The sequence below is a fragment of the Pinus tabuliformis genome, chromosome 9 (assembly GCF_031772625.1).
Source record: "Pinus tabuliformis cultivar Carrire ecotype Pingquan chromosome 9, CPIR1, whole genome shotgun sequence".
Lineage (NCBI taxonomy): Eukaryota > Viridiplantae > Streptophyta > Pinopsida > Pinales > Pinaceae > Pinus > Pinus tabuliformis.
In genome coordinates, this window is record NC_142307.1 from 532791804 (window position 1) to 532808434 (window position 16631).

At 39.8% G+C, this 16631-nt stretch overlaps 1 protein-coding gene across 1 annotated transcript in view; it reads left to right on the forward strand.

Moving 5' to 3' along the window:
• Positions 1–16631, forward strand: part of LOC149149590 (uncharacterized) — a 528411-nt gene that overhangs the window by 276892 nt on the left and 234888 nt on the right. Inside the window, exon 11 of the mRNA XM_089442525.1 lies at positions 2398–2645. Coding sequence (XP_089298651.1) covers positions 2398–2645 — 248 coding nt within the window. The remainder of the gene's footprint in view (positions 1–2397; positions 2646–16631) is intronic.

Here is a 16631-nt window from a genome sequence, read left to right on the forward strand (position 1 = left end):
TAAAACTGAAAATGAACAATGAACCAATTTTATTAGAACTAGATTGGTCATCAAATCGGTCGATCCCAAAACTAGGCTTTGGAAAAAAATTGGACCAAAAAATCAATCGACCAAAAAATACATAAATATTCAATTTTTAAAGAAAAGACATAAATATTCATGTGCATCCATATGAATTTAGGTCATTATACACAAGTATGTGAAGTTTCTCAAGTGTATAGCAAGGGTGCATATAACCAAAATAACACCAAGTGCAATCCATCTTTGAACCAGAAATACAAAAACAAAGGTGAGATGGCCTCTATAGTCCAAAAAAATCATGCTACAACAAATACCTACATATTATCAAAATCATTGCCAATATTGGGATCCTCATCATCAATATCACCCTCTAAGAACAAAATTAAATTGCAAAAGCTTAACATGTCAAGTCGAGATTTGAGATTTTGTTTGAGTGATGATCACAATAGAGGAGTTCAATAATAATTGCCACCAACAATGAGGTAGTGCATAGAGGGCTTGGTGCTCTTGACTAAATGCTAGTTCCATTTCCCCATACATGATAGAATCCAACATAAATGCTGCAAATTCCCCAATCCCAAAGTGTTGAAAATTATTAAGTTTGTTGGATTTTGAATGGGATCTAAAATTCTAGTTTATATGAAATCCATTGATGTTGGAACCACTCTCAAACATCTTGAAATGATTAATGGTAATGTTAAAATTTTAAGTAAAAGTGTACCATTACTTAGATAGCATTAGTAGACTATAGGGCCCTAGTGTTGAGTATTAGGCTTCCCAACTAAAAAATTATTTTTTTCAGGTAAAATTCAGGGGGGGCACCCACAAGCACCCGTTTTTGGGAAACATGTCCCTGATATTGGGGAAACGTTCCCCCCTGTGTCTCCCTAAGTTTCCCCAAAAGGGGGGCATCAAGAAATGTTTCCCCCTATGTCTCCCTAGGTTTCCCCAAAGGGAGACATGGGGAAACGTTTCTCCAAGCCTCGTCCCATCCTTGGAGCATAGGAAATGTGGGGAGCACGCCCTCACCCTAGCGGATGCATCCTCAAAGGAGAGTTGGCCAAAATAAGAAGAGGGTTAGTGAGGTTATCATGCCCCCCTTTGAGTTGCAATGTGTTTCACACTTGAGCTTTTTGGACTTTATTTCAAGAAGTGCAAGATTTTGTTGCAACATGTCACAAAGACTAGCTCCTTAGTCTTCTCAGGGTAAAATCCCAGCCCTAGCACATTCAGAGAATCCTCCAAGAACCAAGAGAGAGAGAGAAAATACAAAAGCAATATGCTTATGAAGTTAAGATAGAAAAAAGTGTTCTAATCTCTTACATCTCTAGCACAAGATATGATGAATATAATATATCGATGAATGGATTCCCTCCGTTTATTTATATTAGGTAAGGGCGACCAACAATATGAAGTGGGCTTAAACCTCTACAAGCAACCTACAAAACACAAGTAGGTCCACATATGTGAAGCATTACACTCCTCCTATAGCTCTCCAAGGACTCCAACGCTCCTCCTAAGCTGTCAGCTCCAATGAGTCAATTTCACTTGCAAGTTCCATGGACACTATCACAACCCAGGCATCCCCAAGTCAACTCCATGCCTCCATGGAAGCATCCAAGCCTCACCATGCTATGTAGGTCTCAATGCCTTACTTTGGAATGCCAAACACTACTCCAATGGGAGGCATCCTCTTAAGCAAGCAGTTAATCTACATGTGGGCATCATGAGGAATGTTGCAAGCTATCTGAAGATCTCCAGTGCTCCAACAAAGGATGTCATGCAAGTATCCAACTGAGATCAAGCAACCATTGAGTAAGCCACCTCCAATGTGCAAGTCCATCATTGACCATCCATGTGCTGATCATACATCACGTACCTCAAATCTCATGAAGCACCCACAAACATGGTGTTAATTAGTAAATTACAGAAAAGTATTCATAATTTGCTCTGTGGGGAATGCTTTATGTCTAGATTCTGTTATGTGTTTTCATGATTCCAACTGTTAGTGACTGAATTATATGTGCAATGTAAATTCCTCTGCATCTTTATATTTGCATTTGAATCCTGGATGTTGATGTTCAATGTTGGATTCAACCTCATGGATGGTTATTAGAAAGAAGAAATTTCATATGGAGTGCCTGGATGGCCAAGGGAGGTATCATGATTCATGAGAGGATTCATTGTGTATTTTCAATGGTGTGTGTTCATTGGGGATTCAATTTCTGCATAGGTTGATCTTTCAAGTATAGTGCTATTTATCTGCCTTTGGCACACTCATAAGCTGCCTACTGTTTGAGCTCATTTTGACATTACATAAATCATTGCTAGTTTTTAATGGTATGTTTTACATTGGTGACTTACTTTCCTGTGCAGGTTGTTCTTTTAACTATACTGTAATGTATCAACCTTGGCATGTTCACCAGTTGCCTACTGTTACTGCTATGCTCGATAATGCCTTTCTACAGGTCTTAAAGGTTAATTACTCTAGCAAGCCTCTCGTAAATTTGCAGGCAGCAAATCATCCTCTTCCTTATGGTGAAGGAGAAGTTAGACTGAGCTTGATGGTTATCTTTGTCTTCACAATTGGACTTCTCCTAATTCCACCTATTCTAGGGGCTCAGGTGAGTTGCTCAAGCATGTTGTCAATGCTTTCTTTTTCCTGTATGAGATGGTACATTGTCATGGATGTTTGTTCTCGGCTTCTCTAAGTACCACAGAATCAAGAGTCCTTCTGGCAGTTTAATTTTTAAAATGTACATGAAAATATATTAACTGGTTGTGTATCACAGAAGGAAACAGTATGGTTAAAATGTAAAAGGGAAGAAATGAATTTCATGAACTCATGGTAACACTTTTGAAACAGAAAGTTCAGAAAGGAATGAAGTTATGACAACAATCAACAACATTACTTTGAATAATAAGAGATATTACTGCAGGAGGATACGAAGATAATCATATACTTGCGTACTTGAGGTGGTATGGGGTGATGCCCTCGTACAATTTTGGATACATTTTTGTGATGAGAGTTAGTTGTGAACAAACCGACTAATTTGTTCTCTACAGTTAGTAATAACATTTGAATACAGTACCTGAACAGACGTTTTAACACTTCGTCAACATCAATCCCTGGGTGTATTTTGGATCATTTCCCTTGAGAACCATCCTACTCCCATCCTTGTTATTGGTGCTTTATGACTGAATGGTAATCTTCACTTTGGCCAACTTTCCTTCAAGCTTCTTCTGTTCTTTATATGTGCATTGCCCAATATTATGGCCCATAGTGGACTCACAAACATCAATCTTTATGTCAAATTTAAATCAATTGGAGAACATCTCATCTTTTTCTTGCATAAACATCTTCAACTGACTGAACTACTACACAATATAATAAGTTTTATTTCTTTAGTGTTCTTTTAACTCCTCTTGTAAACTGGCACCCTCTTATATATGGAAATTTACAGCCCACATCTGGGGAGTGACAAGCATGTTTGAGCTAGACCCTATGTAGTAGCTGGTTAATGATCAAATGTAGCAAGCAGTTCACGTATGTAAACTTACCCACATGTGGGGGTCAATTCCATCTGACTGTCAGTTATCTTCATAAATCCATCCTAAGATATTTCCTTTTGGAAATCAACCTTTTTCTTGTCCATCATTATTGGTTGTTATAAATGGCTCTAGTAGACCCAGATTATCTTGAGTAATGCTTATCTCATAATTTTTCAAAACGTCTGAACATTCTCCATCATGCTATTTTTATCAATAATGCCAGAAATTGTGTCATATTCAAGAGAAACATTTATAGTTTTGGCTATAGCACTAAATTTTCTGAGAGAATGGGAACAGGGAGATTAGCACAAATCAAACATATTTCTTCTTGCAATACTCGTAATTGCATAAAGCTAGAGAGGTAACTCCCGTTAATCAAGTCTGCAGCACTTGAAAAACAAGCACAGAGAAAACAAAGAATGTTATCGTCTGCTATGTATGCCAACTCAATCGATCATGAGAATGTGATGGCAATGTCATACATTGTTTGTGTAGTGGTTGGTGTCCACACCATTAGGGGTAGTTATGTGGCAAGTGTAGAATTGTGATTGGAGACCCTCCTCTGAAGGTTGTCTCCATGTAATCATATATTATGACTGTATGATATCCCAGAGCTTCGATATGGATATACAAACATATAGCCAGAGGCACATGATGACTATCCATATAGCCACGAGGCCCCTTGTGATAGCAAAACTTAGCTCACGAGTTAATTAACCCAAAAGACTTGGCTCACGAGTTAATTAATCCAGAAGATTTGGAATATTGTAAAAGAATCCATTTATAGGAGTAATAATGTATATATAAACTGTATGAATGACTGATATGATTTGGTTACCAATGAGGTCCCTTGTTTATATACCTAGGCAGGTGCCCTTCCATGAACAGCCATGTCCTTTGAGACATGCCTTTTCTTAATTATTAATTATTATTCGTTATTATTTATACATATTTATGTTTATAACATTGCCTTCCCATTTACAAAAGCTTTGACTTCAAAGCTTATTGATGAAAAGGTTTGATATCTTTTTATGTTTCATAATGTCTTCTCAACTTCTCAATTCTCAGAACTGTCATCTTCGATGATACAAGACGATATGAAATTCTGAGTGTGGTACATAACTATCGTACTGTGAAATGATCTAACCATCCCAAATTAATCTTCTGTAGAATGTTGCACTTATAGGTCTCCCAAGATGAAATATTATCATGAGACTTGATGGTACTAGGATAGTATTCTTTGGAAGATATGTCGATTGCTTTTCTTCTGATTGAAGATAATACACTGACTGATTAATGTACCTGCTCTTCTGATTAGGATGTCGATAAGGAGTTCTTCTGACTTGCTTTTCTTTTAATGTACTTGTAGAATTTTTTTGACTTATATTTGACATATAATCATCATCGGATATTGATGTTGCTGTTTTGATTACTAGGTCTTAACTTGGAATTGCCATTGTCTAAACCAATGTTGCGAACATTGCGATTGAAATTAAATTGGAGAGGGGAAAAATTGGAAAAAAATCGGAAAAATCGGGAAAAAATCGGTAAAAATTGAGAAAAAATCGGCAAATACAAAAATATTCATTTTTTTCAATTTTTTTAATATCTAAAGTATCTACGACATAAAATAAATGCATTGACACATAAATATGATAAAATAACTAATATATAAGATGTGTAATATCATTTCTAGTGCTATCACACATAACAGTGAGTCATGTCCTGAATAGTAAGTCCTGAGTCCCAACCTAGCATCAAAATATCAACAAAAAATATAATAACGTATCTCATATCATGAGTCATAATGTCATATACAATGAAATGAACCAAATAAATAATAGTACTGATTTCCTTTGCCCATCTTGCGAGAAAATGCATTAGCTTTCCCTCTAGATGTGGATGGCGGTGGAGTTGGCAGTGAACAACTTTGTGCTCTAGACGCTGAAGAACTAGGAGCTACAAGAGGTAGACCACGTCCTCTATTGGTGACAGGGGTGGCCTGGGTAGGTGGTGTCACCTCCTCCTCCTGTTGCTCTTGCTCAAACTCCTCCTCCTCCTCCTCCTCATCTACTTCCTCCACTACCTCCTACTCTAACCAATCAGCGGTAGACTCCATGAGAGGTCTCTCAGCCTCAACCCTGCATGCAACATGTTAGTTTTTGGTAGCATCGAAAGTGCTCTAGCCTTGAAAATTGGTGGAGAGGATAAGGCACATGAATTCTAAAGAACCCAGAAACCGTTTGGTGAAATTCCACCCGGATTGTATTTTATTAAAATAATTAATATTTTTAATGGAGTTCCTAAGTCTAAACTTAGGGAAATTAAAATATTAATAGGTATTAATCAAAATATCGATGAGAATGATCTAGAAGGCGGATCAAGTCATGTTTTAATCTTAACCATTGATTAGAGACTTAATATTGGCTATTGAAGACTCAACCTGAAAAGTATAAAATTGAGGCTTGGGGTTCATTTGGAAGCATACATAGAAAGATTGAGGAAATCGATTTTCTGAGGTGAGAAGTTCCTAGTTGGGGAGATCTTGCTGCTGTGGGGCAGTGAGAATCCGAGAGAAGGACTTTCCGGGGAATACAAGGCAAAGAGAGGACAGAAAGACGTCCAGAGGAGGACTGACGCTGGCCTACGCAATGTTGATGCAGAAGCAACACAGTTAGTGAAGGGAATTCGAAATTCTACAGAGGGAATTCAATTTGCAGTTGCTGGGAGCCAGGGTGTGAGACTGGAGGCAAGCAAGTCAAATTCTCAGCCAGTAGAAGATCCAAAGCTAATAGAGCGTAATACCCAGCAGGGGTGATGCAGAATTTGCCCAGGGTGACACATAGGCCATCAGAGGGTGATGCAGAGCCTCCCAGAGATGAGGATCAATCACTATTTGTCTAGTGACAGGGTGAGAACATTTCACTAGTCTTTTTTCCAATATTTTATCTGTAAAGGATTGCTAGATGAGCATCCTAGATTTGTATTCAGATATTTTTCCTGCATAATAATAAAACCCTTAGAGTTGCTGCACTGGTTTTCCCACATTGGGTTTTTCCGAGGACTATTGTTTCCAAAAACTAATTGTGTCCTATGTATCTTGTTCTTTGTACTATTTTCTGTTTCATGACATCAAATATTTAATTAGTGTAGGTTGTAGAAGTAATTTGCTTTAGTAGTCAGAAGAATAACTTAATAATGTTAAAAACATAAATTAGGTGAAGTAGATTCAGATTTGCTGCAGTAGGGGTTCCTTCAGTGTAGGAATTTTCACATGGTACCAGAGCGTTGATTTTGGAACAGGAAAAGCAGATTTAGCGGTGTTGAGTAGTGAGGCCAAAAGCTACTCTTGGCAGCAATTCATATCCCCTTGAAGGGATTGCGCAGTCCTTGCCGGGAAGCAGATCCGAGGAAATCTCTCTCTGAGTGAGATGACAGAGAGGTACGATTTCCAATTCATGAGTTTGCAGAGGCAGAGGGAGTGATGCAGAGCATCGGCGTAGTGGTTGAAGGGAACAGTTTTTGCCGGGGCAGAAATTTGCTGGAAAAGAACAAAGACACGTAGAAGGGGAATTTTCTCCTTAGAGAACTTTTTGCCAAAAAGTTCTTATTTCTCACTCTCTACAGTGCTAAGCAGTGACTAGAGGAGTCAGTTCGACAGTCGAGAGAGATGGCATCGCATGGGCTCAGAGATCTGGACAAGTTGGACAGAGTCTCCAACTATGTCATATGGAAGACCAAAATCTTAGCTGTTCTAGAGGAATATGATCTCGAGGCCTACGTCAAAAGTGTTGTAGTTGTTCCTGCTGACAATGATCACAAGAAGAAGTACAAGGACGAGCAAGGGAAGACGAAGAGGCTCGTTCTCGATGGAGTTCGAGATCATGTGGTCTCACACTTGCAGGGCAAGGATACAACTCGAGAGATGTGGGAAGCCTTGTCGTCACTATATGAAGGCTCTTTTGAACAACGAAAGATGTATTTAGAGCAGAAATTGCAATGAACCTTGATGCAGAAAGGAGAAGGGGTGAACCTGTATCTTCAACGACTTCAGGACACCAGAGACCAGCTTGCTGCAGTGTGGTCCACTCCTCAGCCAACTGCGATGGTGAGGATAACCCTTAATGGAGTCTCGGATGAATGGCAAGTTTTCTTCCAAAGCATATTGGGCAGGGAAAAACTACTTTCATGGGAGGAGATGTGGGCAAATCTTCAACTGGAGGAGTTAAGGAGGGACCTAGTGAAGGTCAACCTCAATGGCAATAGTGGGAGTGGCACAAAGGTGAAGGAGGAGGAGGAAAACGAAGCTCTAACATCGAAGGGACAACAAAAGCTGAAGCGAAAGGACATTTCGAAGGTGAAATGTTTCAGTTGTGGTGAGATGGGCCACTATGCATCCCAATGTCCTTTGAAGAAAAAGGATAAGGATGAGAAACATGATCCTAAGGCTGCTTCAGCAAAGATTGACGACGTTGAGTTTGCCATGAGTGCCCAGGCATTTCCAGGAGGGAGATGGGGTGATATTGAGCTATAGTCGGGAGGACTACATGTGGGCAGGATCCTTGAGGAGTCCACCTCTTGGATCAATTCCTTGCTATGGGAGCCCAAGATTCAGCAGTAACGAGATGGACTTAGTGTCAAACGATGCAGTGGATTATTTGGAGGATAGATGCAGTAGCTTGGGACCAGAGACTGATCAACGCAGAGCAAGTTTGGCAGCAGTGGAATTGGCACAGTGCAGAAGTCAACAGCAGCGTAGAAGATTCAGAGGGTCAGAGACTAGTAGAAATCAGATTCCAACATTCATTGTATTATGCTAAACACAGTTAAGTTCAGTTAATTTTGGATGTTTTTCAGTTGCTTCTCTCAGCAACTAAGTTGCACTACGGATGCAGTGTTAGCAGTGGCAGTGCTAGCAGCATAGCAGATGCATCATTTGAGAAGGAGTTGTAGTACAGATGCAGCAGGGGGAGTGGCAGTGTCATGGGCAGCAGTACAGTAGCAACAATAGCACAGTGTTGGTGGCAGCAACAATGTAGAAAGGAGGTACTTCAGAAACAGAGCATCATGCAGGTGGACATTGTTGTTAAAGCACTTTCCTCACTATGAGGGAGTGTTAGTTTTGGGTAGCATTGAAAGTGCTCTCGCCTTGAAAATTGGTGGAGAGGCTAAGGCACATGAATTCGAAAGAACCCAGAAACCATTTGGTGAAATTCCACCCGGATTGTATTTTAGTAAAATAATTAATATTTTTAATGGAGTTCCTAAGTCTAAACTTAGGGAAATTAAAATATTAATGGGTATTAATCAAAATATGGGTGAGAATGATCTAGAAGGCTGATCAAGCCATGTTTTAATCTTAATCATTAATTAGAGAATTAATCTTGGCTATTGATGGCTCAACAGAAAAAGTATAAAATGGAGGCTTGGGGTTCATTGGGAAACACACATAGAGAGATTGAGGAAAATTGATTGGGGAGATATTGCAGTTAAGGGGCAATGAGAATCCGGGAGAAGGACTCTCCGGAGAATACAAGGCAGAGAGAGGACAGAAAGGTGTCCAAAGGAGGATTGACACTGGCCTACGTAGTGCTGATGTAGAGGCAACACAGTGAGGGAGGGTAATTCGAAATTCTGTAGAGGGAATTCAATTTGCAGTTGCCGACAGCCAGGGTGTGAGACTGGAGGCAAGAAAGTCGAATTCTCAGCCAACAGAAGATCCAGAGCAGAGAGGTAGCATAATACCCAACAGGGGTGATGCAGAAGCCGCCTAGGGTGACGAAGAGGCCATCAGAGGGCGACGTGGAGCCTCCCAGAGCTAAGGATCAATCACTATTTCTCTAGTGATAGGGTGAGAACATTTCACCAGTCTTTTGTCTAGTATTTTCTTTGTAAAGGATTGCTAGATGAGCATCCTAGATTTGTGTTCAGATATTTCTCTTGCATAATAATAAAACCCTCAGAGCTGTTGCACCAGTTTTGCCACATTGGGTTTTTCCGAGGACTATTGTGTCCAAAAAATAAGTGTGTCCCATGTATCTTGTTCTTTGCTTTGTTTTCTGTTTCATGAGATCAAATATTTAATTCGTGTAGGCTGTAGAAGTAATTTGCTTCAGTATTCAGAAGAATTACTTGATAATGTTAAAAATATCAAGTAGGTGAAGTAGATTCAGATTTGCTATAGTAGGGGTTCCTTCAGTGTAGGAATTTTCACACAACAGTGGTGTTAATCCCATCCAATGAGATGGCCTCCATATTAGGTGTCCTCTCAAGTTGTCTCACCCACAATTGAAGATTGTAGTAGACATGTTCCATGTCATTAAGTCATTGGGACTCCAACCTGTACAAGGGTCATAAAATAATAATTATAAAAAAATATTATTTAATGAGTTCAAAAAATTAATTGGAAATTTGGAATATTTTAAGATTTAACCTGTTGTGCTTCTTGGTGTGTATTTTTCAAATACACTCTAGTTGTGCTAGCATCCTAAGGAGCTACATGTTTGGCTGAGTACTCGAATGGAAAATCTTCGCAGATTGGGTACTCTACCACCATAGCTTCTCAACCATGCATCTACAACAAAATTACAAATAAGATAAACATAAGAAAAAAATGAAATTTGAAAGTTGAAGCAAAGTATGAAGTTATGGACTTAAAAAGACAATGAAATTAGAAAAACATACCTGGCATTTTAGTCTTCCTATCAACTACGGTGATGTTAAAGCTAAATGTGCCACCTGCCATTCTGTATATCTCTATTTCTTTGGAGATATCTGCACATTCTACTAGATATGGCACCATCCTCTGAACACAGGTGAAGAATCCATCCATGAGCTCAGCATCAAATAAGAACCCACAGGGGTAAGCAAATGCGGGGTTCAGGTAGATCCCTGCAACATGAATGGGACGATGGAGTGTGTTGTTCTATCATTCATCAATTACTTTCCATAGGAGGAGTTCTTTCTGAAACCCCTCATCTCCCTTATCATCATAGTAGGTCTGAATAGATTCTTTGGCCTTGTCCATGGTTTCGTACAAGTAGCCCATTGCAGGCTTGTCACCATCAACTAATCGAAGAACCTTTACCAAAGGTTCAATAATAATGCACACCTCCTGCACTCTCGCCTAGAAGCATTCCTGGTATGAAACTAATCTGCATATGGCCTCTCCCTCTAGTTTGCGGCTAAATGCCGAAGCATGCCACTCATCTGAAAGAAACATTCTCTTCACATCCCACATAGAATTCAAGAGGGATTGAAGAGATATGAAACTGGTGGCAAACCGTGTAATGGTGGGGCACACCAACTCCTTGTTGTTGGTGAATGTTCTCATCAAATGAAGCGCAAATGCATGATTATATATAAATTTTGTAATGCTTTTTGATGAGTCAACAATATATTTGACAAAAGGAATTTTTCCTATGTCCTCCAACATCAAATCAATGCAATGTGAAACACAAGGTGTCCAAAATAAAGTAGGATGCCTCTCCATAAACATCTTGCCAACAGCAACATAATTTGTAGCATTGTCCGTTATGACTTGGACAACATGTTCTGGATCCACCTCCAAAATAAACACATCCAGCAAATCACATAATAATCACACATCTTTGATATGAGCAGATGCATCAATAGATTTCATAAACATTATCCCCTTGGGACAATTAACCAAGAAGTTTATAAAGCTTCTACCCTTTTGATCGGTCCAACCATCTGACATTACAATGCATCATGTGTGTGCCCATGATGCCCTAAACTCCTCCAATTTCTTGGTGTAGTCAACCTTTTCATTTTGAAAAATGCGGCCTCTAAAGTCATTATAAGAAGGGAGTCAAGGGACTTTGTACCCTGGGCCAACAATTGCAATAGCATTAGCAGTAGGCTGGAAAAATGGATTATTCCTTGCAACGCTGAAAGGGATATCACTCTAAAGAAGAAATTTGCCCAACAACTTGTCAGCTTCTTCTTTCTCCCTTTTTTTTAATAATTGAAGAGATAGATGATTGTGAACCAGGCATGGTTCTAGGAACAAAATATGATGAGGCATCTACAGGGTTGGTTGTAGATACTGATGCTTAAGTAGAACTAGTGCCACTCTCATATTCACCTCATAACACTCTACTTCTTGCTATTTGACTCTTTAGAGCTGACTTGGATAGTTTGGTTTACTCTATTTCTTCCAATGATCTGAGGGCACTTCGGATGATTTCCGGATTTGTATTGGTGCAAGGCCCTACCTCATGTGGGGATTTGTGCAAGGTGATATTTCAATTTGTATACCCCCACTGTCATATGATGCCCACACAACTTGCAAGTCAAGTTTGATCTGTCAAACCCTCCATCAGGTTCACCAAATTCCCACAAAGTGTCCAATTTCCTTGGCATGTTTGTAACTTTGTTGAACTCGAGCTTTAGTGTAAGATGAAGTTTTAAGTTGAACCTAGGGCACAAGAAGAATTGCAAGTTAAAAAAATAAAAATAAAATTTACATACAACACATTGAATTTTTGACCAAAAAAAACACCTCATCTCATGCAACAATAATGGAAGAAATAAACATTCAAACGCAAGTAAGATGATGCAAAAAAACTAGGGCGCAAGAAGAATTAAACTTATAAATCTAACAATCAAGTTTTTGCATTTTTAACCAAAATGAACCCTCTCCATTCTATGCAACAAAAATGAAAAAAAGACAATCAAATTCACTAAAAAATCATTGAAAGTCAATGGGTTATAGAAACCTAAGCAAAAACAAGAAAAAAACCAAGAAAAAGGGCCAAATTTGATGCCCATACCTAGAAACCACGCTTTGCTAAAGAAACTTGGTCCAAACTCGAATTTTGCTTGCTTGGGATGCTAAATTTTTTCGCTTTTCTCTTTTCTTGCCCTTGTAGATGGCTTCTTCTCCTCCTTAGCTCTCAAACTTGTCCACTGTCTGAAAAAAATGACACAAAAAAACCCAAAATCGGCTCTTTAAATGCGTTGTTTCCGCCGGTCACGATTTTTTGAAAATAAAAAAATTGCCGAAAAAATTGGCGATTAAATCGTCTACGCGAAAAAATTGCAGTTTTTTTTAAAAAATCGCGATTTAATTGCGATGTTTGCAACACTGGTCCAAACTGCTGCATTTGGGTATGTCTTCACTTTAATTGGACTAGAATCCTTCTGAGTCATGATACTATCTGAATTAGTGTTTGTTCCCTTTTCTTCAACTTGGACTGTTACATCTGAGAACTTCGATGTTTCTTTCGTGATAAGTTCTTCTATTTTTTTCTCCAATTAGTCATTTTTAAGTTTCTTAATTTGAGTGAGTAGCTTTTGATGATGATTTTTGAGACCTAAGAGTGCTTCATCTTTTGATTCAAGTTTATTTTGATGTTCAAGCTTCTCATCTTTTAATTCTTTGATTTGTTCTAATAACGTTTGATTAAGGTTTTTAAGAGAAATTTTTTTTCTTCCTTCTCTGATAGATTCTTGTGGAATTTCTTCCCAAGGCTTTTTTCTTTTCTTTTCTATTTTTTGCTTTGTAGCCTTGGACTTCTTGGCCCTCGCAATTAATTTTTGACTATGGTCCCTTAGACACAAAAATTGTTTGCCCTTTTCTTTTGAATCATTGTAAAACATATCTTTGAGATATTTATGTTTCCTTTTTGATACCTCGTTTTTATGTTGAAGTTTTGTGAGTTCTTATTCTAATCCTTTTATTTGCATATGCTCATTACCTTGAAATTCTTCTATAATAAGTATTTGTCCACATGCTGGACAACCACATTTGTGATTTTTAAATATTGAACGAAGCATGAACCCGATTTCACAATAATGACATGTAGTCCAAAAAGTTGAATTATTTATGGAATCCATAGTTCACTATCATTCAAAAATCTAACTAGTTTCGGTTGTCATAATTGTTGTACTCATTTCGATATGTATCTTATGTAACAAACAATAAAAGAAAAGAAAAAGTTATTATTATTATTGAAGCATGGGTTTCATACTCATTATTTATGGTCTTCTAGGTAAAAGCATGTTCATCATGCTTCTAGGGTTTGTTAGGTCTTAGGATTTATTGTCTTGAGTCAAAGGAGTCAACATAATGTTTATATGACCCTTTCGGGCAAAATATATTTGTAAAAAGAACAATATTTAAAAAGGATATTTGGAAGCAAGCAGTAGTAGATCTGTGCATTTCCTAAGGAAGTGCAAATAGCATAAGCAGGGTCCCAGGAAAGAGAGATTTCAATTTATTTCCAAGTTTTTGAGTTTTCAGAGGGATGGCCACAATAGGTATCAGAGATTAGGATGGATTTGACAGAGCTTTAAATTTTGGTGTCTGGAAAGCCAAAATCTAGTTCCTATGAGATGAGCATGGCTTGAAAGATTTCGTGAGGAATGTCATGGAAGAACCAACAGATCTAAAATAGTTGGCTACCTTCAAGAAAGAGATCTTGGATGGAGTGTTGATTTGGGTAGCATTGGATGTGCTCTAGCCACGAAAATTGGTGGAGAGGCTAAAGCACATGAGATTTCCAATACCCAGAAATGGTTTGGGCAGATTCTAAACAGTTTGGGAGATATTAAAATAATTAATATTTTTAATGGAGTCGCTAACTCTAAACTTGGGGAAAATAAAATATTAATGTGAATTAATATAAAACTGTGTTAAAAGGGTCCAAAAGTCATGGATCAAGCCAAAGTTAATCTTATTCGCTGATTAGGGACTTAATCTTGGCCGTTGAATTGTCAACAAGAAAAATATAAGAGGATGCTTGAGGGTCACTTGGAGAACACACCAAGTTGATCAAGAATTCGATTCTCTGGGGCAGGGCTTGCTGAGGAAATTGAAGGAATGATCAGAGTTGTAGCTGAGGGGCAGTGAATACAGAATCAGAGGGGCAGAGAGGGTATCAGGAGCATTAGCACAGAAGCCGGGAGAGAGGGAGAGCCAGCTAGAGGCCACGTAGAGCCAGTCAGGGCCAACGCAGAGGCATCCAGGGGCTGCGCAGTGGCAGAGAGAGCCAGCGTGGGTGACGCAGAGGCTCTAGAAGCTAATGCAGTGCCTCCAGAAGCTGACACAGGTCGAGTTGGGGTGACGGTGGGCCAGAGAGGCTGACGCTAGAGATTTCGTGGGGCGGATTGGAGCTGAGAGCTGTGGGATTGTTCATCCGGGGTTTTAGGCGGAATATCTATCTCTGATTGAGCGATACTACTGCTGAGATCATTCTCTTTTGGGTGAGCCGGTTTGGCACCAAGATTGTATTCTGAAATTCCTTAATAATAAAACCCTCAGATAGCTACACTGGTTTTCCTGCATTGGGTTTTTCTGGGGACATTAGTCCAAAAACAACGGTGTCACTTGTGTGCTTGTTTTTCCTTCAGTTGATGATGTGTAATGTGTTGAGCATGTACTTGTATTTATTTTCAGTATTTACATGGTAAATAGCTTGTTAATTAAACAGAATAAGTAGGCAGAAATAAATCATAAAGTACATGAAGGATTTCTAACAGTTAGACTTAGAAATTCCAACATGGTACCAGAGCGTGGTTGCAGATCACAGGAGAATTGAGGGCATCAACTGAGCAGAGCACCAACAACAGAAACAGTTTTCCCGAGTGACAGAAGTTGTTCCTAGCAGAGAAGCAGCAAAGAAGGGGTGACTTAGTGCCTACATCATCAAGTTTGCGCCGGGAGGAGGATCAACGCAGTGGCAGAAGAGAGCAGAGCTAACTTACGCAGTGCCCGATCATCTTTATCAATCAGGAAGGATTGACGCCCGTGGCTGGGAGGTGCGGATTTCGCTAGTGCCGAGATTGCACAGAGCCTAGACGCTGTAACCTTTAGTTTGCTGAGGCATAGGAGGCTGTGGGTAAGTTGCAGAGTGAAGTTGGTGGGGTACTGTGGTCAGAACAGTACCTAACAGAGCAAGACCAAGGAGGAGGGAGTTGCTGCCGAGGATTTCTAGCCAAGAAATCCAGATCAGTGGTGCAGCTGCACTAATGATCAGAGTGGGTGCATCTTGACATTCGCAAAGGGGTTTCCAGGAGGGAAATTGAGGCTCAGAGGGAGTCACACCGAGAACTTCCAAGAGGGAAGTAGAGGAGTAGCGAAATGGCAGTGCACAGGGTAAGAGACCAGGACAGATTGGACGAAGCCTCAAGCTTCGTAGTCTGGAAGGCCATAATCTTGTCAGTTCTAGACAGGAATCGTCTCAAGGACTTCGCCTTGAAAATGATAGTGATCCCAGTTGAGAACGATAAGTATGAGGAAGCAATGGCGAGGGCCAAGAGCATCATCCTTGACAGGGTCAAGGACCATGTAGTACCACATATTGCCGAAAAAGAAACAACAAATGCAATGTGGGAGGCCTTGACGAAATTGTATCAGCATACTTCCATGTAGAGGAAGATGTTACTAGAAAATCCGTTGCGGTCATACCAGATGCAGAAGGGAGAACATATCGACACCTTCCTCGGTCAATTGAAGGAGATTCGGGATCAGCTGATTTCCATAGAGGCCACTCCGGATCAAGAATTGATGGTGAGGACAGCCTTGAATGTAGTCTCAAAAGACTGGGAGGTGTTTGTCCAGAGCGTACTGGGCAGGTCGACCCTTCCAAATTGGGAGGAACTGTGGGCGGCTCTTCGCCAAGAAGAGATCAGAAAACTGACCAAGGCGGGAAGTAGTGGCAAGGGGGTTAGAATGAAGGAGGAAAAGGAGGATGCTGCCCTAGCATCTGAGGGAAAGCAGGAGAAACGAAAGAAGAAGGACCTCTCTAAGGTCAAATGCTTCCATTGTGGAGAACTTGGTCACTATGCGAGCCAGTGTCCAAGGAAGAAGAGCAAGGGAGAGGCCTATGAGACCAAGGCTGCGCCAACAAGGGCAGAGAAGGAAGTGGAGACAGATGATGATTGTGCCATGAGTGCTCACACGCCACTTGAGATGAAGTGCGGAGACATCGAGTTGTAGTCAGATGGACTATAGGCGATGAGGGGCAGGATCCTCAAGGTACCCAGCCTCTTGGATTATACCTTGCTACGGGAGCCCCGAAGAGGAGTAACAG